General features: G+C 48.4%; 1 protein-coding gene across 1 annotated transcript; it reads right to left on the minus strand.

Annotated features, from left to right (window-relative positions):
• Nucleotides 1-18,151: 18,151 nt before the first annotated feature.
• LOC122380945 lies at nt 18,152-18,610 on the minus strand. Its single transcript, XM_043364595.1, has one exon. It carries the CDS (start codon nt 18,608-18,610, stop codon nt 18,152-18,154), a length of 459 nt encoding a protein of 152 aa, XP_043220530.1.
• Nucleotides 18,611-27,986: the final 9,376 nt, after the last annotated feature.

The raw sequence follows: 27,986 nt of genomic DNA on the forward strand, positions 1-27,986 counted from the left end.
CTGAAAAAAAAAGCTTGAATACATCTTAAATCCTTTCTGGAAGGATGTTATAAACGCATGGATATCTTTTTCTACAAGGTTCTGCTCAGAAGACAGTCTTCTTTGCTACGAAAATATTTTCAACTCAGACCTAACAAAATTTAAAAAGAAGAGGTATGCAGGATGGGAAAGAAAGGGTGTTAAATTTATTGGGGATTTGTACGAAAATAATAGGCTGGTGACATGGCACCAATTTAAAGAAAAGTTTAATATAAACTGTGTCCCATTAGAGTACCAAGGACTCTTGCATAGTTTGCCTGCCCTCTTGAAAAAACAACAGTCACCAGGATGGTACATGCAACCAGCGCTTCCAGCACGTGTTCAGTGCCTATTAAATAATAAAACATTTACGAGATATTTCACAAAAATTGCTGGAAGTGACACCAGAGCACACGAAGACATCGCGAGAATAGAAAGGAAATGGATTTCTGATGTTGGCAATTTTGAAAAGCTATCAGTTTATAATATCGAAAAAGGTGTAAACGCGAGCAAATATATATCATTCCATTTTAAACTGATAATGCGTATCCTGACAACTAATGTTTTCTTAAGTATGATTAATGTTCAGGAAAATAACAAATGCACCTTTTGTGAGTCGGAACCAGAGACATTGAAACATTTATTCGTAATGTGTCCAGTAGTGGACAGGTTTTGGGATGATGTTTCCAATTTTATGTCGAGCAACAGGTTAGGTCACCTTTCAAATAAAACTAAACCATAGTGTAATAAATAACAAGTGAAGACACTTCGATTATTTTGTGTAATGCGTTTTCTTCTGCCGGAAGTGCTCTCTCAGAAAATCAGCGATATCTGATGACGATTGATGACGTTTTCGTCATTGTAGTGCAAAAGTTTCATCACTGTAGTGAAAACTTCTAACCCAAGAAACTACTATCCAAGCTTGTAGTTATATAAGTGTTGGTTGTAACAGCTAATTCACCCTTATTTTCTACAAAACACCGAAAATAAATCCCTCTATACGCAACTTGAAATGAAATATCACTTAAACATAATGAGAAGACCAAAAACCTATTTTTACTACACATCTTTACAAGCTAAGAATGTCTTCTTTATGCCAGAATGGGTATAGCGTATGAACACAGGGACAGGCCCCACAGCTCGCAATACCTAAGAATTCATGTTCTCTTATCAGGCATATCGTTCGGAAGCTGTGTAAATGCCGACGCAGTGTTAAATTGAGCCAAACAGCTATTCATCAACTGGGCATTTCACCAGGCTGAAACGCATCGATGTCCCCTGGTTTTGCATATTATAATGCATTCAATAGGAACAATGAACATGCGATGACTCTCATTCATTTCGCGCAATAAAAGCATAGGTTCTCAAGTCAAAGTGAAGGAAAAGACCGATCAAAATGAGTCGTATAATACAGACTTTGTTTAAATACTCTACACTTTTAGGGGCTGGTACTGTTATGGTGTCCTCTATTTTTGAATATTTTCATACCGGTTCTGTCACATTGCATTCAGTTAGCGATCATACATGCAATAAAAACAGTGGGTTCTCGAGAGTAAAGTTACGGAATAGAGTGAATGCTGATACGATGTTCAGCATGTTGGAGCGCACTGCGCAGTTAGATCGAGTAGGACTTTCATCGGGCTGTGGCACTTCGATGTCCTCTGATTTTGAATATTTTCACGCATTTTATAAGAAAATGCGATTATTTTCTTTCATTAAATGCACTAAAAAACATGGGTTCTCGAGTCTATGTCATTCATAGGACCGATCAAAATGGGTTATGTTTTAGAGACGTTGTCAAAATACCCTACACTTTTTAGGAGCCGGTGGTGTTATGATGTCCTCTGTTTTTGAATATTTTCATACCGGTTCTGTCAAATTGCATTCAGTAAGCGACCATACATGCAATAAAAACAGTGGGTTCTCGAGAGTAACGTTACGGAATAGAGTGAATGCTGATAGGATGTTCAGCATGTTGGAGCGCAGTTAGATCGAAGAGCACTTTCATCGGGCTGTGGCACATCGATGTCCTCTGATTTTGAATATTTTCACGCATTTTATAAGAAAATACGATTATTTTCTTTCATTAAATGCAATAAAAAACATGGGTTCTCCAGTCTATGTCATTCATAGGACCGATCAAAATGGGTTATGTTTTAGAGACGTTGTCAAAATACCCTACACTTTTTAGGAGCCGGTGGTGTTATGATGTCCTCTGTTTTTGAATATTTTCATACCGGCTCTGTCAAATTGCAATCAGTAAGCGACCATACATGCAATAAAAACAGTGGGTTCTCGAGAGTAACGTTACGGAATAGAGTGAATGCTGATACGATGTTCAACATGTTGGAGCGCACTGCGCAGTTAGATCGAGTAGGACTTTCATCGGGCTGTGGCACTTCGATGTCCTCTGATTTTGAATATTTTCACGCATTTTATAAGAAAATGCGATTATTTTCTTTCATTAAATGCAACAAAAAACATGGGTTCTCAAGTCTATGTCAATCAAAGGACCGATCAAAATGGGTTATGTTTTAGAGACGTTGTCAAAATACCCTACACTTTTTAGGAGCCGGTGGTGTTATGATGTCCTCTGTTTTTGAACATTTTCATACCGGTTCTGTCAAATTGCATTCAGTAAGCGACCATACATGCAATAAAAACAGTGGGTTCTCGAAAGTAACGTTACGGAATAGAGTGAATGCTGATACGATGTTCAGCATGTTGGAGCGCAGTTAGATCGAGTAGCACTTTCATCGGGCTGTGGCACATCGATGTCCTCTGATTTTGCAAATTTTCACGCATTTTATAAGAAAATGCGATTATTTTCTTTCATTAAATGCAACAAAAAACATGGGTTCTCAAGTCTATGTCAATCAAAGGACCGATCAAAATGGGTTATGTTTTAGAGACGTTGTCAAAATACCCTACACTTTTTAGGAGCCGGTGGTGTTATGATGTCCTCTGTTTTTGAACATTTTCATACCGGTTCTGTCAAATTGCATTCAGTAAGCGACCATACATGCAATAAAAACAGTGGGTTCTCGAAAGTAACGTTACGGAATAGAGTGAATGCTGATACGATGTTCAGCATGTTGGAGCGCAGTTAGATCGAGTAGCACTTTCATCGGGCTGTGGCACATCGATGTCCTCTGATTTTGCAAATTTTCACGCATTTTATAAGAAAATGCGATCATTTTCTTTCATTAAATGCAATAAAAAACATGGGTTCTCGAGTCTATGTCATTCATAGGACCGATCAAAATGGGTTATGTTTTAGAGACGTTGTCAAAATACCCTACACCTTTTAGGAGCCGGTGGTGTTATGATGTCCTCTGTTTTTGAATATTTTCATACCGGTTCTGTCACAATGCATTCAGTAAGCGACCATACATGCAATAAAAACAGTGGGTTCTCGAGAGTAACGTTACGGAATAAGAGTGAATGCTGATACGATGTTCAGCATGATAGAGCGCAGTTTGATCGAGTAGGACTTTCATCGGGCTGTGGCACATCGATGTCCTTTGATTTTGTGTGTACCAAGGCATTCTGTAAGGGACTGGGAATATTTACCTTCATTTAGTGGAATAAAAAACGTGGGTTTTCATGTCTAAGTCAATTAAAAAATCCATCATGACGGGGCATGGAAGACGATGATGTAGGCTGAGGATAACGTTCAATGATTTAGGGAGTGACGTTTTATGACGTTTTATTACGTCATACTGCAGCGTGAGTAGCTACATAGCCCACTTCCAGCTGAAGAAAAGTTGTTACATGAGTTTGCATTATACATTGGTGAAGTGTCTTCACTTGTTATTTATTACACTATGACTAAACTATTTGGGCATAATGAAATACCAATGATAACACACTGCGTGACGGTGGCGAAATATGTGATATACGAGGCAAGACGTGCACAGAAGTTGCCTTATTTCATTCATTTCAAGACATGCCTTTCAAGAGATTTTATTTCCGAAGAATATATAGCACGTAAAAATGGACAAACTGAGAAGTTCAGGGAAAAATGGAAATCCCTGGACACATGCTTACGCACAGATAACGAAAGAAGAATTACAGCATAGATTAATATTGTATACCCTTTTGTTCTGCGAACGAGGGGATTGCACATTGAACAAAAAAGTAAAATATCACAATAGTAAGTAAAATAATTTACACAAACATGTACGAGCATATGCAACTCGTATGCAGCATATATATATATGATATATGTATATATGTTTTATGTACATGTATATGCACGCGTGAATATACATGTATATACGTCATATGCGTACATTTACATTGCTTCATAAGGATATACGTATACATACACTATACATGCCCACATAAAATATACCTACGTACTAATATATAAAGTAAAACATAATTCACCATAATGTAGCCTGGGGACGTCAAAGTTATTAAAGTTATTATACCCCCTTCCCCCTCCCCCCAAACACGCGCCGTCGTCTGCCCTTCACGTACGGTTCGTCGCTGCGCTGCGCCGGCCCGGCCGGTGGCTGTTGCCTAATGTACACGTGCAGTATAACCCGGCGGCCTCTGCCCGCGCCGCCGCTGCCGCCGCTGCTGCCTGTGCTGTCGCCGCCGCCTTGCAGCTACTGTATCGAGTGTTTGTAAAAAAATTACATCATATGATTAACATCACTGAACGCCGGCCTGTGGCGGAGCCCTGAGTTTGCCGAGCATTGGGCCCCCGCCCCTATGACCCATCCGGGCCAACCTGGGTACCGGTCCCAATTGAAAGGGACCGGTCGGCCGCCCGGGCGGGCGGGGCGCCGGCCTGTCGGGTCGGGTCGACGCTCCCCTCGCCCGGGCGGTGGTTAGGGGGCACCCCCGGGAAAGATGATTTTCCGGGGGTGCGGGCGGGGGCCCGCGGCCCGTTGTGAGCGGACCTTGAGTGACTTTGAAAGTGGCATTGTGAGCATTGTTGTGTGACGAGACCTTTGCTGAAAATTAGAGCTGTGACAGCGTTTCGGGGCCTGTAATGCTGGTTTTGGTGTGCTGGTCGTGACTTTGGTGCGATGTGAGTGATTCTGGTGCGCTTGCTGGTGATCTGGTGCTGCAGCCGCCGGGCGTTCGTGAGCGCGCCCGCACGAGCGCACTGCGTTCGGGGGCATTGGCGGTCCCATAGCCGTGGACTCGGTTCACGCGTACCCGGACACATGGACCAGACCTCAGTGCGATATTGACCTGTGACGTCATGTGTCAGCTGTTAGATGTGGACAGTGTTGGACTTGAGGTGTGCACTGTACATTTTGCTCGTGATGTTTTGTATAAACGACTGTTTTGTATTTAAATATGACCAGTGATTTTGTATTGAGTTGCATGAATACATGTTTGAAAAAAAAGTTGTAGTCAATAACTCACCAAGATACATCAGTTGTAGTCAATAACGAGATGGAAGGGATAGGATTACGCAACAAAGAGTAACGCAGGTCAATCAGCCCAGCGGTTGCTGACTTACAAACCTATTAAAAACGTTACAGGAATACGCTTCGCTAGCTCAATCGTAATAGAGTAGAATCATTACATATATGCAATTGCTACTATTTCTTGGTTTTCTTTATAGGCCAAGGCTTGGTAACTGATAACTCTGCTGCCCTGTAATGGGTCCGGCCCGCTGTGGCGAGTGAAGACACTCGCCCTGACTGACTGGACCGCCAGCCGAGACGCTGCTGACTCTGGTGGTGAATGGTGAGCGGAAGAGGAGAAAGTTTACGCCAAAGCTGAAGCAACTCTACATTGCTGTACAGCTATTACGCTTTTCACCTGGTGGCCAGTAGAGGAACTAACGGTTACTACAACTGACCGTCAGAAGCACCCAACACACACCGTGCCGCTCCCAGTAACGTACCAGGATGTAGACCCCAGTCGGGCAGCGCTCCGGCGTCCGGCGGCCGCAGCTGGTCCAGCAGTGACAGCAGCCGGCCGGCGCTGGCCTCCGGCGCCGTCAGACAGGCGTTCACGGCCACCACCCTGACGGACAGACGTTACACGGTCAGCAGAGAGCCGACATTCGGTGAGCGGACAGTGGCATTGGGTCACCGGATAGCAGAGCACCGCCGCAGCACACAGACCAGACAGGACTGTGCCGACAACGCAACCCCGTTGGAGAAACATGACCCTTATAAATGCATCGAAATGCTCTAGTCTATCTCCATTATTTATAAAAAAAAAATGAAAGAACAGCTGAGATGAGGGAAAGGAGTGATGCGTCTGTTAGGGTCCCCGTGCAATACGCCCGGTGCGGTGACTGACCTCTGCGCCGCTAGCTGGAGAGCTGGTTCACCCGGCTGACGACCTTCTGTACCTCCTCGGCGGAGAGCGGGTGGCCGTTGATGGCCCGCCGCAGCCCGTCCCGGTGATCACTCCCGCCTCTGATGGCTTATCCTGCTATACAGGGCCGGATATTGTTTGGAGCTGTTTGGACACTGGCGTCAGCGGCTGTGGCGACTGACGGCCGAGCCGACGGCGTGCACAGCTCAGCTGTCTGAGGTCAGGGCTGCGACACAGCTCAGCTATCTCGGGTCAGGACCGTGACCTCCTATGAAAGGACCCAGAGAGGGATCTAACATCGGTGACTCCCTGCTTAACCCTAACAATCCCTACTTTTTTCTACGCGCTATAAAAAAACACATGCGCGCTATAAAAAAACACATCCCTATCAACCAGTCCCAAACAGTGTACCAAATTTGAGCGCAATCGGCGTGGCAGTTCAGGGTTCAAGATATATGAGCAACCCAAAATCGCTACTGCAGCAGAATAACGAACACTCTTGGACCTTCACGTCGCACGTGTCACGACGCTCACCATGATACATCAGTTGTAGTCAATAACTCACCAAGATACATCAGTTGTAGTCAATAACGAGATGGAAGGGATAGGATTACGCAACAAAGAGTAACGCAGGTCAATCAGCCCAGCGGTTGCTGACTTACAAGCCTATTAAAAACGTTACAGGAATACGCTTCGCTAGCTCAATCGTAATAGAGTACATGGTGTGTCAAAAGTGGAAATAGCCGGTGCGCCGTCTGGCAACCCGGCAGCCCGCCGCCATAGGGAAATTCATGCTTTTTGTCGCTTTTTCGCTCCCTATGAGCCACTCGATCTAATTAGAGCTTAACTAGGAACGAGGCGGGTCACTTGGACGTATTCTGGAGCCGAATACGGTGTTTTGGAGCCAATATCTGGGAAACCCTACCCGCCCAATGCGAGTTTTTAAGAGTCTGCATGCCCAAATTAACGTTGAGCGCGGCCGTTTTCGGTCGGTTTTCCCCGACTTTGTGGCGAAATCGCCTTATTTATTCAACCAGGGTGGGCTAATTCGCTTAACTACGAATGAGGCGTTGAAGAGAATTATTCAAGGAATAGAGCTGTGCAAAAATATTTTTTTTGTATTGTTAAAACTGTATCCGCCCTCGAACGATAAATATAATTGTTGACCCATCAGAAACACATCACGTGGAATGCGTTTGGACTTGGCTGGATCTAATATTAGCGAGTATCTGCTAATTCAGTTTCTTGGCTTGCATAGTACGCACACAAGCATACATACTTCCTGCCCTTGGTTATTCCTCGCTTGAATGAAAATTTTGCTATAATAACTACTCCAAGCAGTTAACAGGTTTTAGTGCAGTGCCAATTCGGAACCGTTCAGCGCCGCCAGTCTCCCAGGCGGCGCGTAACGGCTGCCGCCGGCCGCCGCTCTGGCAGGGTGTTTGACTTGATATCTCTGTTGCTAGAAAAGTTGTGGACCGATTTACTTGATTCTTGCATGAAAAGATCCGCCATTCAATTCTTAGCAGATAACGAAAATTTGACGTCAATTGCACGATCCGCTGCCCATATTGTGGTACTGCCATCTATTGACAAGGCTGGCGAACTAAAGCCGGGCGGCTATTTCCACTTTTGACACACCATGAGAATCATTACATATATGCAATTGCTACTATTTCTTGGTTTTCTTTATAGGCCAAGGCTTGGTAACTGATAACTCTGCTGCCCTGTAATGGATCCGGCCCGCTGTGGCGAGTGAAGACACTCGCCCTGACTGACTGGACCGCCAGCCGAGACGCTGCTGACTCTGGTGGTGAATGGTGAGCGGAAGAGGAGAAAGTTTACGCCAAAGCTGCAGCAACTCTACATTGCTGTACAGCTATTACGCTTTTCACCTGGTGGCCAGTAGAGGAACTAACAGTTACTACAACTGACCGTCAGAAGCACCCAACACACACCGTGCCGCTCCCAGTAACGTACCAGGATGTAGACCACAGTCGGGCAGCGCTCCGGCGTCCGGCGGCCGCAGCTGGTCCAGCAGTGACAGCAGCCGGCCGGCGCTGGCCTCCGGCGCCGTCAGACAGGCGTTCACGGTCACCACCCTGACGAACAGACGTTACACGGTCAGCAGAGAGCCGACACTCGGTCAGCGGACAGTGGCATTGGGTCACCGGATAGCAGAGCATCGCCGCAGCACACAGACCAGACAGGACTGTGCCGACAACGCAACCCCGTTGGAGTAACATGACCCTAATAAATGCACCGAAAATGCTCTGGTCTATCTCCATTATTTATAAAAAAAAAAAATGAAAGAACAACTGAGATGAGGGAAAGGAGTGAGGCGTCTGTTAGGGTCCCCGTGCAATACGCCCGTTGCGGTGACTGACCTCTGCGCCGCTAGCTGGAGAGCTGGTTTACCCGGCTGACGACCTTCTGTACCTCCTCGGCGGAGAGCGGGTGGCCGTTGGTGGCCCGCCGCAGCCCGTCCCGGTAGCCGGCCTCCCCATCCGGCGACACGCCCTGGGGAGTCATAGCATAACACTCAGGCAGGTTCAGGTTTCAGTCCGACACACAGAACCGTCCGGCGACACGCCCTGGAGGCGACACATGGGCGCGCTCAGGGCTCAAGTACAGGTCTCGCGAGATTAAGCGGTAGGTTTTGCACTTTTACATTTCCGGTTATATCTCAGAAACTAATCGATCTACGATGAAGCCATTTTACACGATCATGGCCGGCTTGTTACCCAACAAGTGGATCGCATCTTCAACACTTAAAAGCTTAAGACGACGAAGATATAGCCTGAAGTACACTAAATTTTCTAGGTGCAAAACCTACCGCTAAAACCCGCGAGACCTGTACCATGCACAAGGGCGCCGGGTGCAGTGTCTGTGTGTCCCTGACTTACCTGCAGCGGTGACGCTGTCACAGAAAGCACCTGTTCATTGCCCAATGGGTCCAGCCCAGTTCCGCCCGGCCGAGTGCCCGCACGTACGCAGCCAGTGTTACGGTCTGTGTTCGATCTATGTTACGGTCTGTGTTCAATCTATTTTACGCCCTGTGTAACGACCTGCGTTACGGTTTGTGTTACGGTCTGTGTTACATACCCTGTTCTGGGCGGTCCCCACCTTGACCCTCTTAGCGTCCCAGAGTCGGTACTGGTAGAGGTGCGCCTTCTCTGCCGAGACGTCCCGCAGGTGAACGAGCAGGTTCTGTAGGCCGACCAGCGTCTCAGCTGGCACCTGAGAAGGTCAGGGGAGGGTAGGGGAGGTCAGTGGTGTACTGGTGTCTGACATAGACCAGCGGACAGGGGGGAGGGGAGAGGGAGAGGAGTCTGGTGGCGCAGTAGGACCGTTCCGCGCTTGAAAGTGGACACATCTGAGGACCGTTCCGCGCGCGCTGACACTGTCTCTAGGACCGTTCTGCGAGCAGTCACACATGCAGACCGGATTGATATTTTGAAACTTTGACATAATAAACTTTAATTAATTCGACACAGGTAGCCTAACCGCATGTGTTTTTTATATCGCGGAGAAAAAAGTGGGGATTGTTAGGGTTAAGCAGGGAGTCACCGATGTTAGATCCCTCTCTGGGTCCTTTCATAGGTCACGGTCCTGACCCGAGATAGCTGAGCTGTGTCGCAGCCCTGACCTCAGATAGCTGAGCTGTGCACGCCGTCGGCTCGGCCGTCAGTCGCCACAGCCGCTGACGCCAGTGTCCAAACAGCTCCAAACAATATCCGGCCCTGTATAGCAGGATAAGCCATCAGAGACGGGAGTGATCAATGGAGGGACCCGAAACACTAACGCCAAGGGGATGACAACTGCTGAGGAATAAAGAAACTACATGCAGGTACACTGGGAACACGTCATGCTGGAGTTGACGTGTTCCCAGCCCGTCCTGTACCATGCAGCCCGTCCCGGTGATCACTCCCGCCTCTGATGGCTTATCCTGCTATACAGGGCCGGATATTGTTTGGAGCTGTTTGGACACTGGCGTCAGTGGCTGTGGCGACTGACGGCCGAGCCGACGGCGTGCACAGCTCAGCTGTCTGAGGTCAGGGCTGCGACACAGCTCAGCTATCTCGGGTCAGGACCGTCACCTCCTATGAAAGAACCCAGAGAGGGATCTAACATCGGTGACTCCCTGCTTAACCCTATTAGTGGCAGGCTCCTGGCTACCCCATATTAGTGGCAGGGGGGGGGGGGCTGTTTACGACCCCCCTTGATATCTCGAGATCTAACCGGCCGATTTTCAAAATTCAAACGGCATTCGATTTGGCTCAACGAGATCTACATTTCTAAAAAAAAATAAAATTAGAAAATGTCAATAGGGGGGTAGAGGGGGGTAAAAACGGGCAAATTGCAGATACATTTTAGACTGTTTATCACGGCCAGGTTTCTGAACCAATCTTAACGCAACTTTTACCGATCGATAGAGAATGAACCAGGAATTCACATGGATCCTAAAAATATGCATTTTCAAGAATCATAGGCGGATACAGATCATTGAGATTGGGGGTACACAAAAAGTATAGTAAATAAGGTTTTTGTTGGTACTGTTTCTAAAAAGGGTGGTAATGGTCTTGTTATGTTACAATTTTCTTATGAGAGAACGACTAAAATTGTATTGGTCATGCATAGGCGGTGTCAGGGCACCTATGTTGGGAGGTAAAAAATAACCCCCCTTTTTGGACGCCTGGATCCGCCTATTATAGCAAAAACGTGTCAAAAGAGGATGCACAATAACTTTGTATATGTTATCACATGATACCTTTCATTCACTGTTCGTAAAACTGGTGCAGCATCGTGATCTTCGCCCAAATGACTCGCTTCACGAATAGGACCCCCCAATTCCCAGTGCTCTGGAGCCGCCCCTGGTAAAGTTATGAACTTGAAATTTTCAGGGAATGTGCCCAATTTAGTTTTAGGAAAAGTCAGAAAATTTCAGCATCGTAGCTTCAGCGGTTTCGGAGATATTCCCGAAAAACCTGAGGGGTGGATAAAAACAACCCCCCCCCTGCCACTAATAGGGTTAACCCTAACAATCCCTCCTTTTTTCTCCGCGTTTTAAAAAACACATGCGCGCTATAAAAAAACACATCCCTATCAACCAGTCCCAAACAGTGTACCAAATTTGAGCGCAATCGGCGTGGCAGTTCAGGGTTCAAGATATATGAGCAACCCAAAATCGCTACTGCAACAGAATAACGAACACTCTTGGCCCTTCACGTCGCACGTGTCACGACGCTCACCATGATACATCAGTTGTAGTCAATAACTCACCAAGATACATCAGTTATAGTCAATAACGAGATGGAAGGGATAGGATTACGCAACAAAGAGTAACGCAGGTCAATCAGCCCAGCGGTTGCTGAGTCTTACAAGCCTATTAAAAACGTTACAGGAATACGCTTCGCTAGCTCAATCGTAATAGAGTAGAATCATTACATATATGCAATTGCTACAATTTCTTGGTTTTCTTTATAGGCCAAGGCTTGGTAACTGATAACTCTGCTGCCCTGTAATGGGTCCGGCCCGCTGTGGCGAGTGAAGACACTCGCCCTGACTGACTGGACCGCCAGCCGAGACGCTGCTGACTCTGGTGGTGAATGGTGAGCGGAAGAGGAGAAAGTTTACGCCAAAGCTGATGCAACTCTACATTGCTGTACAGCTATTACGCTTTTCACCTGGGGGCCAGTAGAGGAACTAACAGTTACTACAACTGACCGTCAGAAGCACCCAACACACACCGTGCCGCTCCCAGTAACGTACCAGGATGTAGACCCCAGTCGGGCAGCGCTCCGGCGTCCGGCGGCCGCAGCTGGTCCAGCAGTGACAGCAGCCGGGAGGCGCTGGCCTCCGGCGCCGTCAGACAGGCGTTCACGGCCACCACCCTGACGGACAGACGTTACACGGTCAGCAGAGAGCCGACACTCGGTCAGCGGACAGTGGCATTGGGTCACCGGATAGCAGAACATCGCCGCAGCACACAGACCAGACAGGACTGTGCCGACAACGCAACCCCGTTGGAGTAACATGACCCTAATAAATGCACCGAAAATGCTCTGGTCTATCTCCATTATTTATAAATAAAAAAATGAAAGAACAACTGAGATGAGGGAAAGGAGTGAGGCGTCTGTTAGGGTCCCCGTGCAATACGCCCGGTGCGGTGACTGACCTCTGCGCCGCTAGCTGGAGAGCTGGTTTACCCGGCTGACGACCTTCTGTACCTCCTCGGCGGAGAGCGGGTGGCCGTTGGTGGCCCGCCGCAGCCCGTCCCGGTAGCCGGCCGCCCCATCCGGCGACACGCCCTGGGGAGTCATAGCATAACACTCAGGCAGGTTCAGGTTTCAATCCGACACACAGAACCGTCCGGCGAGACGCCCTGGAGACGACACATGGGCGCGCTCAGGGCTCAAGTACAGGTCTCGCGAGATTAAGCGGTAGGTTTTGCACTTTTACATTTCCGGTTATATCTGAGAAACTAATCGATCTACGATGAAGCCATTTTACACGATCATGGCCGGCTTGTTACCCAACAAGTCGATCGCATCTTCAACACTTAAAAGCTTAAGACGACGAAGATATAGCCTAAAATACACTAAATTTTCTAGGTGCAAAACCTACCGCTAAAACCCGCGAGACCTGTACCATGCACAAGGGCGCCGGGTGCAGTGTCTGTGTGTCCCTGACTGACCTGCAGCGGTGACGCTGTCACAGAAAGCACCTGTTCATTGCCCAATGGGTCCAGCCCAGTTCCGGCCGGCCGAGTGCCCGCACGTACGCAGCCAGTGTTACGGTCTGTGTTCGATCTATGTTACGGTCTGTGTTCAATCTATTTTACGCCCTGTGTAACGACCTGCGTTACGGTTTGTGTTACGGTCTGTGTTACATACCCTGTTCTGGGCGGTCTCCACCTTGACCCTCTTAGCGTCCCAGAATCGGTACTGGTAGAGGTGCGCGTTCTCTGCCGAGACGTCCCGCAGGTTAACGAGCAGGTTCTGTAGGCCGACCAGCGTCTCAGCTGGCACCTGAGAAGGTCAGGGGAGGGTAGGGGAGGTCAGTGGTGTACTGGTGTCTGACATAGACCAGCGGACAGGGGGGAGGGGAGAGGGAGAGGAGTCTGGTGGCGCAGTAGGACCGTTCCGCGCTTGAAAGTGGACACATCTGAGGACCGTTCCGCGCGCGCTGACACTGTCTCTAGAACCGTTCTGCGAGCAGTCAGACATGCAGACCGGATTGATATTTTCAAACTTTGACATAATAAACTTTAATTAATTCGACACAGGTAGCCTAACCGCATGTGTTTTTTATATCGCGGAGAAAAAAGTGGGGATTGTTAGGGTTAAGCAGGGAGTCACCGATGTTAGATCCCTCTCTGGGTCCTTTCATAGGTCACGGTCCTGACCCGAGATAGCTGAGCTGTGTCGCAGCCCTGACCTCAGACAGCTGAGCTGTGCACGCCGTCGGCTCGGCCGTCAGTCGCCACAGCCGCTGACGCCAGTGTCCAAACAGCTCCAAACAATATCCGGCCCTGTATAGCAGGATAAGCCATCAGAGGCGGGAGTGATCAATGGAGGGACGCGAAACACTAACGCCAAGGGGATGACAACTGCTGAGGAATAAAGAAATTACATGCAGGTACACTGGGAACACGTCATGCTGGAGGGATGCCATGACTGGGGCAGGAAGGACGGCCGCCTGAAATGGGCACGCAGAATCTGTCAGTCAAGAGTTAAATATGAATGAGTTGCTGGAGAAGTAGTAGCATGTGCCACACAACATAGAATCAATGAACGGTGTGGCATTTAAGTCCTCCAGGCAAGAACTAGGTGTTGAGAGGGACTGGCATCTGCAGTCAGGTTTAGGTGGGCAATGGACTAGAATGAACTGTTTGATCGCTAGGTAAAAGTTCGACGTCAGTACTATCAAAAGTCAACAACAGGAAATGAACAATACCATTTAATTGGACAGCTTGGCTCGTACGCCGTAGGACAGTTCCGTGCACAGTCCGGTAGGACTAGAACGAGGGGTACGGGGACCCGCAGTTGCTACCGTACACGAACCCCAAGTCTAACCGTCTGTCCTGTCCAGTAACAACCGATAACATTGATATCGACTGCTGGTCCCTGTACAAGAGCAGCTGAGGTTTCCTGTGAGTGCCCTCTGACAGCTTATCGTTGTTCCCTGTGAGGGTGCTGGGACAATTTACTCAGGGTCGCTGTACAGTAGCAACTGCGGGTCCCTGTACCTCCAACTGACTTGTGCAAGGCACCCTACTTACCCAGGTCAGATAGGGGCGTCTGTACAGCTCACCAGCAGCTCCACCAGAGCTTGGCTGTGACTGACTGGTAGACCTCCACCCGCCTGAAGTCGCCTTCACTCCGCAGCGTTATCCTGTCGAGGTGATTGGCACTGGTTAGGCTATTACCTACTGGTTAGGCCCGTGGCTACCACGCCGGTACGGGCGAAAAGACGTGGACAGGGGGAGGGGGCGGGAAAGCGCTAGCGACCTAAACAGACGACAGTGCTATAAACGACCTCACCAGGCAGAAACACCGTTCGACAGATAATCTGAAAAGAGATACTGTTGAAATTATTCAACAACGCTGATATTTTAAATTAATAAAACGCCTTTTGTGGCGAAGAATGAGTGAGCGAGAGTGAGCACTGTCCAAGCAATGCAAGGAACAATCAGTACCTACTGGACGGACGACCCATTCCCGATACATAGTCGATATCTAGCTAGGTACTGGGTCCGTCGCCCATGCTAGAATGAATCAAAATTATCCATTCCAAATCCACATAAGCTGCGCCTTTGCCAATTGAAATTTAACAATATCGAATGTGAAATGCGATTTTTATACCGCTTATCCTGAGCGAGCCTAAAAAAGGGAAGATATTAAAGAGTTTTTCACGAACGTATGCTAGTTGCCGCCCGATCTGCCCTCTGTGCGTTCATACCTTCTCGCTACCAACCAGCCATACCATTAGCCAACCTGTACAATGTTGTGCAACAGGTTTATGAAGGCCTGCGTCGGCGGGCTATTTTGCTGGACATCCGGGAGCCTCGTTCATCTCGCTGATCCCGCCGGCAGCGACAGAGAGCAGAGTGGATGCCAGCGCCGCCCCGCAGCAGAACTCTGAAACACAACTAAGGCTCAGAATGGGGATCCGCGAAGGCCGGTCACTATCGAAGGGGCCGACCAACAACACTGTTAAAACACATTCACAAACATGTCTTAAGGAGCAGCAATAATAACGTGACAATATTTTTTTTTTACCATAAAGCCGTTCCCTTCCCAGCTTCAGACAGTGCATACCGTTTCCTTGCTTCATCAATGCTCAATGGTTTCCCGGAGATGACGCTGTTCCCCTGCGCCTCTCCCTAATCCCTAATCTCCCTAATATCCCTCTCCCTGGTTGGTGACGTGCAGGTAGAAGTTGTAGTTGTTGACAAAAGTCCATTGGGGTTCAAATTCATTCTTGGGATGAATGGAATAAGAGTAAACTTTTATGTAATAAAATTGAATTTGGATGTGGTGTTATTCGCAAAAAGGCAACAGAAAGAGTGCTAATGGATTTCAGCGCATTGTTAACATTTGGCTATTTCGTTTCACTCAGTTTTCTGACGCTCATTCCAAAAGCTAATAGTGTGCCAATGCTTTGCAACATACATGCACCAATTTGACGTGATTTTATAGAGGATTTATTGCTCTTTCTAATGGTGTTGCAATTTCTCAATCAAGTGAATACTTTCGGACTATATAGACATTTTAATATAGGGGTTCCAATTTTTTGGATCACCCTGTATATCCGATATATGAGACGAAATATAAAGGACCGATTATTGGTCAGGAACTAGATGAAAGTGTCTTTAGATGTTTAAGGATGCCAGCAGATGCTGTCTAGTTCATTTACAGTTGAGTTCCATGCTCAGCGACATCAGAAACGGTCCATATCAGAAAACGACAAAATTTTATGACGTCACTGTGACGTCATCTTGAGGGCTACAACCACCAAACTTTCCTCAAACATTGCCTAGGTATTCATATGAAGCTGCGCCAAGTTTCACGTTCGTAGCTCATCTGGTTTAGGAGATATCCCACAAAACGTAAAGAGGGAGCAATTTTATGCCCCCCCCCCCAGCCGCTGCAGCGGCTAGTGGGTTAAAGACCGATATGGGAGCTGTTAATAGCTGGCGTGGGTTTCTTGAGCCTCGCGACAATCGGAGAAGGGCCAGGTCCCATACACACATGGGGCCTATCGGTTGCTTGGATGGGGGAAATGATATGATGACATTGATGGCCCCCTGATTTGCCTTGGGGATTTGCCCATGGCCCTAGGCTTCCCCCCCTACCCTGCGACTGCCAATGAGTGTTTAGCATTATAATACGCATTCTGCTGCACCATGACGGTATTGTCTTATGATCAGTGCTGGCATACACCTCCAGCCTCGCCTCACATTCAGCAAAATGCTGCCACCAGCTAAGCACCAGTTTTTTTTATATATATATGGCTTCCTTCATTGAGTGAGGGAAATGTCGCCCAATAACGCTGTAGATACAAAAGGAAATCTTCATCAAAGGGGAAGCTGGAGAATCGTCAAGTTTTAAGGGTGATGGGTGGTAAGTACAGACAGACACAAAAGTCAGCAAAAAGTGGGGAAGGGGCAGACAACATTGCTACCCCACCTCCGAAAGTGGGGGCCATGGCCCCCCTGCCCTGTTCTTACGCCTATGAAAGCAAAAAGTGGGGGAGGGGACAGTTAACATTGCTGGCCCCCCACCTCGAAGGTGGGGGTCATGACCTCCCCGGCCTTCCCGTATACTAAGGCTTGGCCTCGACAGGACAGGATCGTCGAGGTCCTGTCGTTACATCAGTGGGCAGAGCAAGGGGCAGAGCTTCCAATGTATGACGTCACAGCAGAATATTCTGCCCAAATTCTGCCGCAAAATGGCATGACGGATTCTTGAGGGTCATTATTCACCCCCTCTTCATCGTGTTCACGAGCAGTTCATGAGCGTTGGTGAGCTCTGCTGTTCGCTGTTTGTTCATCAAAAGTTGGCCGATAACGTCCACTCACTCAGCCGTCCACTCTACTCCTATATCTGGGCCCAGTGCCTCTCTATCTCTGACATGCACGCGCTGTTTGTATGTGTGGGAATCTATGTACGGTTATAACTGTGGGGGTTTGTGGGCCTTTATATTTATTACCGTTTTAGTCATCTGACTTTGTACCGGCCCGCCGACGGTTTTACCCATTTACGCAGTTTGTGCAATATACGTGACACCTATGAAAAAACGTCACTTGTTCGCTGAACACGTTTCATTTCAATTTATTTCAATTTATTTGTGGATAATTTGTTTATATTTGTTTATTTGAAGTTTTTCATGATAAATGGTTGTATGCACTTTATAAGTTATTCAAATCGCTTGGTTGGTTGGTTTGGGTTAAGCACCACATCCAGTGGACCAAGGCGCTAACCGGAACTCTCACGCTATTCCAAGCGGTCAGGTAGCAGCAATGCCACATCAACATGCATTCACATTGCCCGGGAATCGAACCCGGATGGCCGAATCTACAGCATTTTAGGCGCAATTTCAAAAAGTTAAAGACCAAATTCAAAACGTTCACGTGCATTTTGAATGTAAACTTTTTGAATTTGGTCTTTAAATTTTTGAAATTGCGCCTAAAAAGGTGTAGAGGCAAGTAACTTACCCCTAGACCGGAATGCTCCCGGCACCAGTGAACCTCTTCGCAATTGTCTTTAGGTGTTTACCAAAGTAGATGCTTACCAAAGTAGAAAGGAAAGAGGCAAAGGGAGCGGGTTGCTCATGGGATGCTGCCTCTTCTCAGTGTACGGACATGTTTATCATATCTGTTCTTGAAGGTATTGGTGTTCTTGCTCAGTACAACTTCAGATGGTAGTTGGTTCCAGTTGTCCACCACTCTCGAAGTGAAGAATTGGTTCCGCCTGTGTAGCCGGTGTCTTGGCTTCTGTAGTTTGAGTGCATGTCCCCGCGTCCTCTCCATGTTCGCACCAGTCTCCATTCTCAGGAACTCCTCTCCAGCATTCACCTTGTCGAGCCCGTGCATCAGTTTGTATACCTCAATCATATCTCCCCTGATCCTTCGCTCTTCCAGTGTTGTCAGCTGGAGTTCCTTCAAACGATCCGGGTACGGAAGGTCGGCGAGTTCAGGGACAAGCTTCGTAGCCCTCCTCTGAACCCTCTCCAGCTTCATGATATTCTTTTGGAGGAACGGGGACCAGGCTTGTATGGCGTACTCCATGTGGGGGCGCACCAGGGTTTTGTAAATAGGTAGGAACATTCCCTTGTCCATGTAGGTGAATGTTTTCCTCACTCTTCCTAACATGGAGTTCGCTGCTGCTGCTGCTGCTCTGGTCACTTGCTCTGAGACCTTGAGGTCCGGTGTAATGACGATTCCCAGATCTTTTTCTTTTGCAGATGTATCAAGACATACACCTCCCATCATGTATGTGTATCCTGGGTTATTGGACCCAAAGTGCATTACTTTGCACTTATCCTCGTTAAAGTTCAGAAGCCACTTCTTGGTCCATAGTTGCAGTCGGTGGATATCCTCTTGGAGGTCGATCCTGTCATTGGGGCTCCTTATCCTCCTGTAGACTTTAGCATCGTCTGCGAAGAGCTTCCCAGATGACTGCAGACCCTCCAAGAGATCATCAATGTATATGAGAAAGAGCGTAGGTCCTAGTACGCTACCCTGGGGTACACCACTCAACACATCCCTCCACCTGGAATGACAACCTCGGACCGACACTCTCTGTTCACGGCCAGTCAAAAAATCAGTGATCCAGTGTATGGTTGGTCCATCAATACCCATCCATCGCACTTTGGCTACAAGATGCTGGTGTGGGACAGTGTCGAACGCCTTGCGGCAATCCAGATACAGGGTGTCCACACAGTCCCCATCATCAAGAGCGTTCTCCAGGTCGAAAAGGTACTCTAGAAGTTGAGTCAGGCAGGATCTGTTCGAGCGGAATCCATGTTGCTGATGACTGAGCAGGTTATTGGACTCAAGATGATCAACCACCTTTCTCCTTATCAACTTCTCCATCACCTTACATGGGACCGACGTCAAACTTACAGGACGATAGTTAAGAGGATCTGAGCGTTTGCCTTTCTTAAAGATTGGAGTCACGTTCGCTCTCTTCCAGTCCTTCGGCAGTCGTCCAGACTCCAGGGATTTGCAGAAGATAATGAACAGTGGCCTTGCGAGACTAGTTGCACACTCCTTGAGTACAACAGGGTGGACTCCATCAGGACCAGGTGCCGATGGAGTCTTCTGATCCTGTAGCAAGGTCACCACCTCTCCCAGGTCGATGTTGCACTGATCCAATTTGACCCCAACAACTGGCTCCAGCTCTGGTGGTTCCGTGCCATCAGGCTTCCTGAAGACCTGTTGAAATTGCTGGTTCATAACTTCACATGTTTCCTTCATTGTTGTTGTCATTTTCCCATTTTCCTTTTTCACTGTCAGCAGTTCTTCCTTGATAGACATCCTGCTTCTTGCATATGTATAGAACGCCCTGGGATCTGACTTGATTTCAGATGCAAGTCTGTGTTCGTAGTCATATTTTGCCTGTCTAACAGTTTTTGTGGTTGCATTACGCGCTTCAATGTATTTCTTCTTGAGTCTCTTTGACTTCCTGTTCCTCCTGTACCTGATCCAAGCTTCCGCTTTGCGTCGCACCTGATCTAGTACGTGTTTATTGGCCCACTTCTTATGTCGATTCCTTGTCTTGTCAGGGTAGAATGGTACTGTTGCATCTACGATGGTGTTGTAGTGTCCTAAGAAGGTGTGCCATGCCACATCAATGCCCTGTGCATGCATTTCTTCTTCCCATGGTATAGCATTAAACAATTCCATCGCTTCAGCGTAGTGACCTTTGTGATAATTCCTCTTCGGTTGGGCCATGTCTTGACTGATTGTCTCATTTGTTTGTGCAATTAGGAATTCAAACATCAGCACACAGTGGTCACTTCTGCCAATAGGATGCTGGTAGTAAACCTGTTCTAGTTCTAGCTCCTCTTTGGTGAATACCAGATCCAAAACAGACGGCTCATCCGTCCCCAGAGACAGGGCCTCCTCTAAGGAATTTTCACTGGGGGGGCCAGAGGCTCAGAAGCCAAACCTAGGGTACCCCCAAATCCGGTTTTCTCATCGGATTTAGGCCACTTATCTTTCGTCACACCCCTGATGCCATGATTTTTATTTTTATTTTGAAAAAAAAAATAAAGAAATAGTAGGCCGCCTGACCCGGCCCCCGCCGAAGTTAGTTGGTAGCACTGCTGCTCCACGGCGTACATTTCCTACCAGCCCATAGGGTTTACATGTTAAAGGTAGTGTGCCACCTTTGAAAGATTTCCCATTTTATTTTTCCTAGGATAAGAAGCTTCTGTTTTTACCTAATATCGCAAAGAAAATCAAAAATGGGCCTGGAATAGTGCCTTTTTCGCCTAAAAGTTTATCGGTTTTTCGATATGTATAACAACTGTAGTGGGCTGACCTGCAAACAGGCGTCGGCAACAATCGCGAATGCGGCGCACATGTGACAATAAGTCAAGGTCATTATAGAGTTACGACGTACGGGAATGAGTTATCAGCTGTCTAATCGTAGACAACACAATGTCGAGCCTTAAACTGTAAGCCTGTATTGGTATTGTTTCTTTTATTTGGCTGTCGAACATTATCTATGGTTTGAAATATGATTTTATGTAAAATAATTGATATGAAAAAGCCGTCTCTTAAGTTATGACCCCATTTCACCACACGCAAGTGGCAGAAATGACAATGATCAGCTGACGCATTTTTCTTGGCCGAAGTCAGAGCGCGCGGCCCGACGCAACACCACCGCACCACAAAGTATGAGCAGAAGCCGCGCCCAAAGCCAGGGCCCCGGTAACGTGAGGTAGCCGAGTCGGGGCAGCGTGCGCTGACCCAAGCCGGGGCCGCAGCTTTGGGCGCGGTCTACCGCATCCCCGCGGGCAGCCCCGGGCTATCACATGACACCGGGAGGACGCGCGGCCCCGGCTTGGGTCAGCGCACGCTGCCCCGACTCGGCTACCTCACGTTACCGGGGCCCTGGCTTTGGGCGCGGTCTACCGCACCACCTAACAGGCGTGTTCGAAACCGCAGGAGATGATGATGAACGGGTTTATCGAAACTTGATTGGATGAGCATATCGGTAATAGCGATTTCAGTGTGTGCATTTATTGTTCATAGTGGTGTGAAATGTGGTTGGGGTACGACCGACAACCCGTCGGGGCGAATTTCGCACTGGGGTACTCAAAATTTGAAGAATTTAAGACGTTTCCATGAGTTTTGAAGGTATGGATAAGTTCTAAAAATCCGGTTCTCCTTATCTGGGCCATTAACTCCATACGGTCCAGGAAAGCTGGCACACTACCTTTAAATGGCCTGTTTTCGGCGAGCGATATCTCGGTCAACCTTTGAAGGAATCAATGGTTCTTAGTCTCAAATGATAGATCGATGAATTTTCTTTCGACAATTCCTCTACCATTTTTCACGAAACCCAGCCGATCTTCTACGGCGTACAGGGTAAAGATTTCTCTGCACGCCAGCACCCGCGATCCGCCTCTCCGATCATCGGCGCGCGGTCCTCGGTAGCGTAGTCGGTAGCGTATCGGGCTACGGATCCGAGGGTCGTGAGTTCGAATCCTGGAAGCGCTGCGTGATTTTGGCTAGAATTGAATGATGTAGATTCTTGAACGTTTGCATAATCAATAATTAATAGCTAATTGAATGTATCTGCCCACTAATCGGCCCCTAAAACCTGTTATTTAAGAAATTTAAGAAATGAATGTCACGTGCGCGTCACGACTGCCAAGGGCGCACACAAGGGGGGCACACGGGCCCGTGCCCCCCCCCCCATTCGAGTTGGGGGGCCCACCTCGAAGGAATAGGGGCCCATTCGAGGCGGCCGAAGGCCGCCTCAAATGGGCCTCTAACTAATCCTTAGTCCACCGAAGACCGTGTACAAAGGGCCCTCAAATGGCCTTAAAGGGCCCTCAGATGGTCTCAAAAGGCCCTCAGTTGGCCTCGAAGGGCCCTCAGATGACCTCAAAGGGCCCTCAGCGTCATAGGGCCCTCATCTGGTGTCAAAGGGCCCTTAGATGGTGTCAAAGGGCCATCAGATGGCCTTAAGGGGCCCTCAGATGACCTCAAAGGGCTCTCAGATGGCCTTAAAGGGCCCTCAGATGGCCTCAAAGGGCCCTCAGCTAACGTCAAACGGACGTCAGAAGGCCTTAAAGGGTGTCAAAGGTCCCTGAGCTGGCGTCAGAGGGCCATGTCCTTGCGTCAAACGGCTCTCCGAAGGCTCTAAAGGGTCCTTAGCTGGTGTCAGAGGGCCCCCAGCTGGTGCCAGATGGCCCACAGCTGGCGCCAAATGGCCATCAGAAGGCCTCAAACGGTCCTCAGCTGGAGTCCAACGGTCCTCAGCTGGCGTCAAGCGGCCCTTAAAAAGCCTCAAAGGGCCCTTAGAAAGCCTCAAGGGGCCCTTAGAACTAGAAGACCTCAATGGGCCCTCAGAAGGCCTTAAAGAGCGTCAAAGGACCTTGAGCTAGGGTCAGAGGGCCCTGAGCTAGCGTCAAACTTAAAGTGCCCTTAGCTGGTGTCAGAGGGCCCCAGTTGGTTTCAGAGGGTCATCTATTGGCGTCTTATGGCCATCAGAAGGCCCAAAAACGATCCTCAGCTGGCGTCCAACGGTCCTCAGCTGACGTCAAGAGGCCCTCAAAAGGCCTCAAAGGCCCCTCGACTGCTCAAAGGGCCCTTAGAAGGCCTCAATGGGAACTCAAGAGACGTTAAACGGCCCTCAAAAGGCTTGAAAGGACCATCTGCTGATGGCAAAGGGCTCGCACCTGAGTCAATAAGAGCCTTGTCAAAAACGGACCTGAGAAGCCTTGCCGGCCCTGGTTATCTGCGGGACTCCTACACTTACCTGAGTGGCCCCCGTTTACTGAGGGGCCCTGGTTATTGATGGGGTCCCTGGTTACTTGAGGGGCGCCTGGTTACCAGAGGGGCCCATGGTCACCTGGTGGGCCCCTGATCAATTGAAAACCCCTGGTCATCTGAAACGCCCCTGATTACCTAAAGGGTCCCTAATCACTTGGATTCAGTGACATAGCAAGGGAGCGAGGGGGTACGTGCCCGTTCTCGGGTTTAGGGTTCCTTCGAAACCGAGGGGCGCTGCAGCGCCAGTTGGTAGCAGAGGGTTCGCGCTGGCCGCACTTCAACTCGGAAGGACACCACAGGGCTTGTGGGGGGACGTTATTGGCTCCTATGTAGCCACAATTATCTTCATAAAGGCCCAATGCCGGTTTCTGAGAGACCTCACCGGCCGCTCAGGGCCCTAGTAACGGCCAATGAGGGATTGGCTGCTATGGCTCCACATCCGTCTGTGATAGACACACGGTCCACACCAGTGTTTCTAAAGGCACCCACAACGGCAACTGCGAGGCCCCTCGCCCCACCTCCAAGGGACCCCCACCAGCGCATCTTAAGGGCCTACATCGGCGGCTCTGAGAGTCCCCCACCGACGCCTCTGCGGGCCACGTACCAGTGACTCTGAGGGCCTCTTACCAGCCTCTGAGTGTCATTGCCAGCCATGACGGGCCACTTTCCACTTGCAGGCCATTTTGCAGGGCCACACACATGCCAATGATGGCCCCACCACTCACCAGTGTCTCTAAGCCCTAAGACCCCGCAACGGCGCCTGTGAGGACCCAACACCAGCGCATCTGACGGCCTTTCACTGGCACCTCTGAGCGCGCCACACACCGGTGACTCGAGGAGCTCGTTCGCTTCGCTCGCTCGTAAAATACCATGTAAATTAGGCATTAGTGTACATTAGGCACACTCCTCGGGCATAAATGATACTTTTGCTTGCCCATTTTCCACATTTTCTCATGCAAAGACCGTTTTAAAGAGACCCGTCTGCCAGTGAGACTGGACCCACCGTGCCTCCCTCCTCCCATCGAAAGGTCCTGGATACATAATGCCTGAGCTGACCCCGGACCCCCGGGTGACTCGCGGGCCCGGGGTCAGGTGACCAGCAGGTGACCCCCTCTTGGGCGAAATTCTGGGTACGTGTCCGACATGCATCGTACATAGTCCTGTTGATTTGATTCATTGGTTAAACATTAAATATAAGTTATAAGCTGGATCTCTATTCTCTAGTCTGTGATCCCGTATCGTATCAGATATAATGACATTTCATGTCGATGTGCCTAAAAAAATATGCGAATATACGTAAAGAAGGAGTGCTGCTCCCGCTCCTACACATCCGGGCCAAACAGTGACAGGCCCCTGCTTCTAGCCACCCGGGGCCGGTCGGCCGGCCGGCAGTCAGTCGCTGCCCGGGGCTGATTTCTGAGGGACTTGTAAAAATGTTTATTAATGAAATGTTTTACGTAATAAATTAGATGATTGGGTATATGTACCGGCTCTGAGTCGCATTTGAGAAAAAAACATGCTAGCGTAAAAATATATATGTTTTGAAAATTAAGCTAGTACCGAAATAATTGTTTTACCATGCATTGACAAACCAATTGCTCAAGCTTCAAACCAACCTAAATATAGCCCCGTGAGCCGTATTTTTTTTGGGGGGGGCCCTTCGGCATGGGGGCCCAGTTCGAAGGTCGTGCCCCCCCCCCCATTCAAAAATCCTGTGTGCGCGCCTGACGACTGCCAACCATAAGCGCTACCATATTCTAGTTTGAACTAACTTTTTGCTAGTCCCGACCACATATAGTAGGTTTTCTAGTAGTTATACTAGAAATTCCTACCAAAGTTCGTCCTACCCTTCACTCAATATACCCTGGCCTGACCTACCGGTGGATCCAGACCGGCACGGGCAGGGTGACATTTGGGGTAGATATCCCCCGCGCAGCGTCCGAAATCGACGAAAATTTCCGGCTTTCCGAAAATGAAACAAAATGCCTTTATTAAAAAGTATTAAACGGCACAGCAGTGCGTAAGGAATCTAACTGACCGCAGAAAGTGTGAGGGCTTAGGTATCGATTTCCCAAACGCTGCAAAACAGCTACCTGCCTGAAAACAGCTCACCATCCTAAAAAGCTACTTGCCTGAAAATGACTCAAGAAACAGGCCACAGGTCAATGAGAATGAGGGTCAGGGAACAGGGTAATAACATTTTCAGGAAATGTGTAGAATTGAAGTGATCACGAGAATACCTACTAAAACTTTTGCCAGCTGGGCCACTTTTCACGCGAGTTGTTCGCAAAAAAACCTAGGGGTGGGGTATATCATACCCCTCAATAAGTGAGAGGGCTTATCGCTGCTAGTCCCAAACACTGGGGAAAAAACGTTTATATCGTGCTATAAAGCTCAGCCGCACTCTTATTTGACCGTAGAAAAATTTATCTTCAAGAATAAACCCGTCTCCCGAAAAAAACAATACTTCTCCGTGTTAAACCGTAAGCGCTTGACTGATTGAGACTATAGAGGGCGACCGTTCGGCCTGTTTCCTTCTCAAAGTGATGCCACGTTCGGGCTTCAGTCGGCGTTCGATTGTAAAATCTGCCATGTCTGACCTCATTCCGCGGCTCATCCTAGGCGGATCTGTAAAAAAACCTGTAGATAAGAAACCAACGATATAAGGAAACTAAAATTAGTAACGTGGTGATCCTGGAGATAGTCTGGATTGTTTGTTTGGTAAGCTTATAGTGAAATTTCCTCGTTTTTCTACGTGATTTGCTTAACTGCGTGGCCCCCCAGTGACGCGATTTCAGCTCCACTGGGGGGGCCAGCGGCATCACTGGGGGGCCGCGCCCCCCCCCCCCCAGTTAGCATGTTAGAGGAGGCCCTGCCCCGAGACCTTGTGAAATCCCTCATGTGTTGAAACAGGAAGCAGTCCTCACAAGCATCATGAAACTTGGCTTGTTCACTAGAATTGCTACCATTCACCTCATTCACATTCCAGTTGATTTCTCTGAGGTTAAAATCTCCACATATCAGAACCTGCCCTGCGTACTTGGCACAAAGTGTCTGAAGTGTCTGGCATACCCTTTCATTATATTCACTCACGCTGCCAGGTGGTCGGTAAATGCACGCCAAGTACACAGCTTTCTTACCAATCTTCACCTGACAAACTACTGCCTCTACTGTGTTCCAAGAGTCTTCATATAGTTGGGTAGCGGGCAAATTCTTCTTTATCATTATCAATACTCCACCTCCAAAGCCAGTGTCCCTGTCTTTCCTAAACACATTATAGTTTGTACAATCAATAAACTGGGTTGTGACACACTCTGCTGACAGTTTTGTTTCTGTTATCAGTACCACATCTGCATTAGCCTGTTCTACAATTAAACTGAACTCACTTCCCTTTACAGCATTCAGCCCATCAACATTGGTATAAACGCATGTCAATGCGTGATTCACTCGGTCCCTTGAACTCTTATCAGCTTGCTTACTTTCTTCCATTTTCTTACTGTCCTCATGAGCTTCCTCTTTACCGCTCCCGTGGGATGACTTTCCCACGAAAGATCCTGTGCGTCTCCCTTCCTTTCATCCTCAGCTCTAACCTGAGTTTATGTTGCTTCTCCCTCTCATCCTTGGTAAGGTCCCTGTTCACATATACATTTGCGAACCCAGCATTCCGAAGCCTCAGCCTCTCATCAAACAGCTTATTGGCCTCTTCCCTGGATTCAAACTTAACCAGCATCAGTCTTGGTTTATCTCTCACTGTCTGGTCTTCACTCTGCTTTCCCCTCAGTCGAATGACTCCCGTTATTTTGAGTTTCACATCCTCACCACACACTGCTTTGGCGATTTCCATAACCTTCTGCTTGTCATCCTCTCTTCTTTGCCCAGCATCTGCCTTTTTACTTTCTTCGAGCCCATGTATGATGAGGTTGTTACCTCTTTCAGCCACCTCGTCTCTGGATTGTACCACCTTCTTCAGGTTCTCGGACGTGCAGTCAAGCTGCTTCGCAACATGTTCCTCCATTTTGTTGAGATGTCCTTGAACCTTCTTTTCCACCTCTTCAGCGGCTTCCTTCTTGTTCTCGGACACGGCCCTCGTGATTCGCTTTTCAGCCTTCTCAATGCACGTTTCTAATCTCTTTCCTAAATCAAGTATTCCGCTCAGCCTCGTTCGGCAGTCATTACATATCCATAGGAGATTGAAAGTGCTGATTGCACTGAATGCCTCTGGGCACAGATCTTGGCATCTGGGATGAAACCACTCGAGGCATGCTTCGCATTGGATGGATTTTTCTTTCCCGCCTATAACCTTATCACACGGTTCATCACCCCCTTTACAGATAAATCTTACCTTCTTTGCTTGTTTTCCTCTTTTTCCAGCTTCCCACCAGCTCTCATCCCCTTCGTCCCCACTTTCATCGACACCTGTCGCCACCACCTTGTTTTTATTACCGGCGTCCGCGTCCTCCTTCCCATTTCGCGGCATTTTCCGACAACTCTGTTCTTGTTTTGCGCTCGCTGCTCGCAATCGCAGAAACACCAGTTATTGATTGGTCCGTACACCGTATTTATCCAATCAAAGCCTGCTCGCAATTGTTGACAGCGCTTGCGATCGGATAAGGAACACGACAGGATACTGTGATCAAAGGTACGGAGCTCC

This window comes from Amphibalanus amphitrite, unplaced genomic scaffold, assembly GCF_019059575.1.
Source record: "Amphibalanus amphitrite isolate SeventyFive unplaced genomic scaffold, NRLGWU_Aamphi_draft 000110F_arrow, whole genome shotgun sequence".
In the NCBI taxonomy this organism is placed as follows: Eukaryota; Metazoa; Arthropoda; class Thecostraca; order Balanomorpha; family Balanidae; genus Amphibalanus; species Amphibalanus amphitrite.

What these genes read in the sequence shown, in the direction of transcription:
- LOC122380945 (XM_043364595.1), bottom strand. Translation starts at nt 18,610, where the DNA reads ATGGAGTACGCCATACAAGCCTGGTCCCCGTTCCTCCAAAAGAATATC.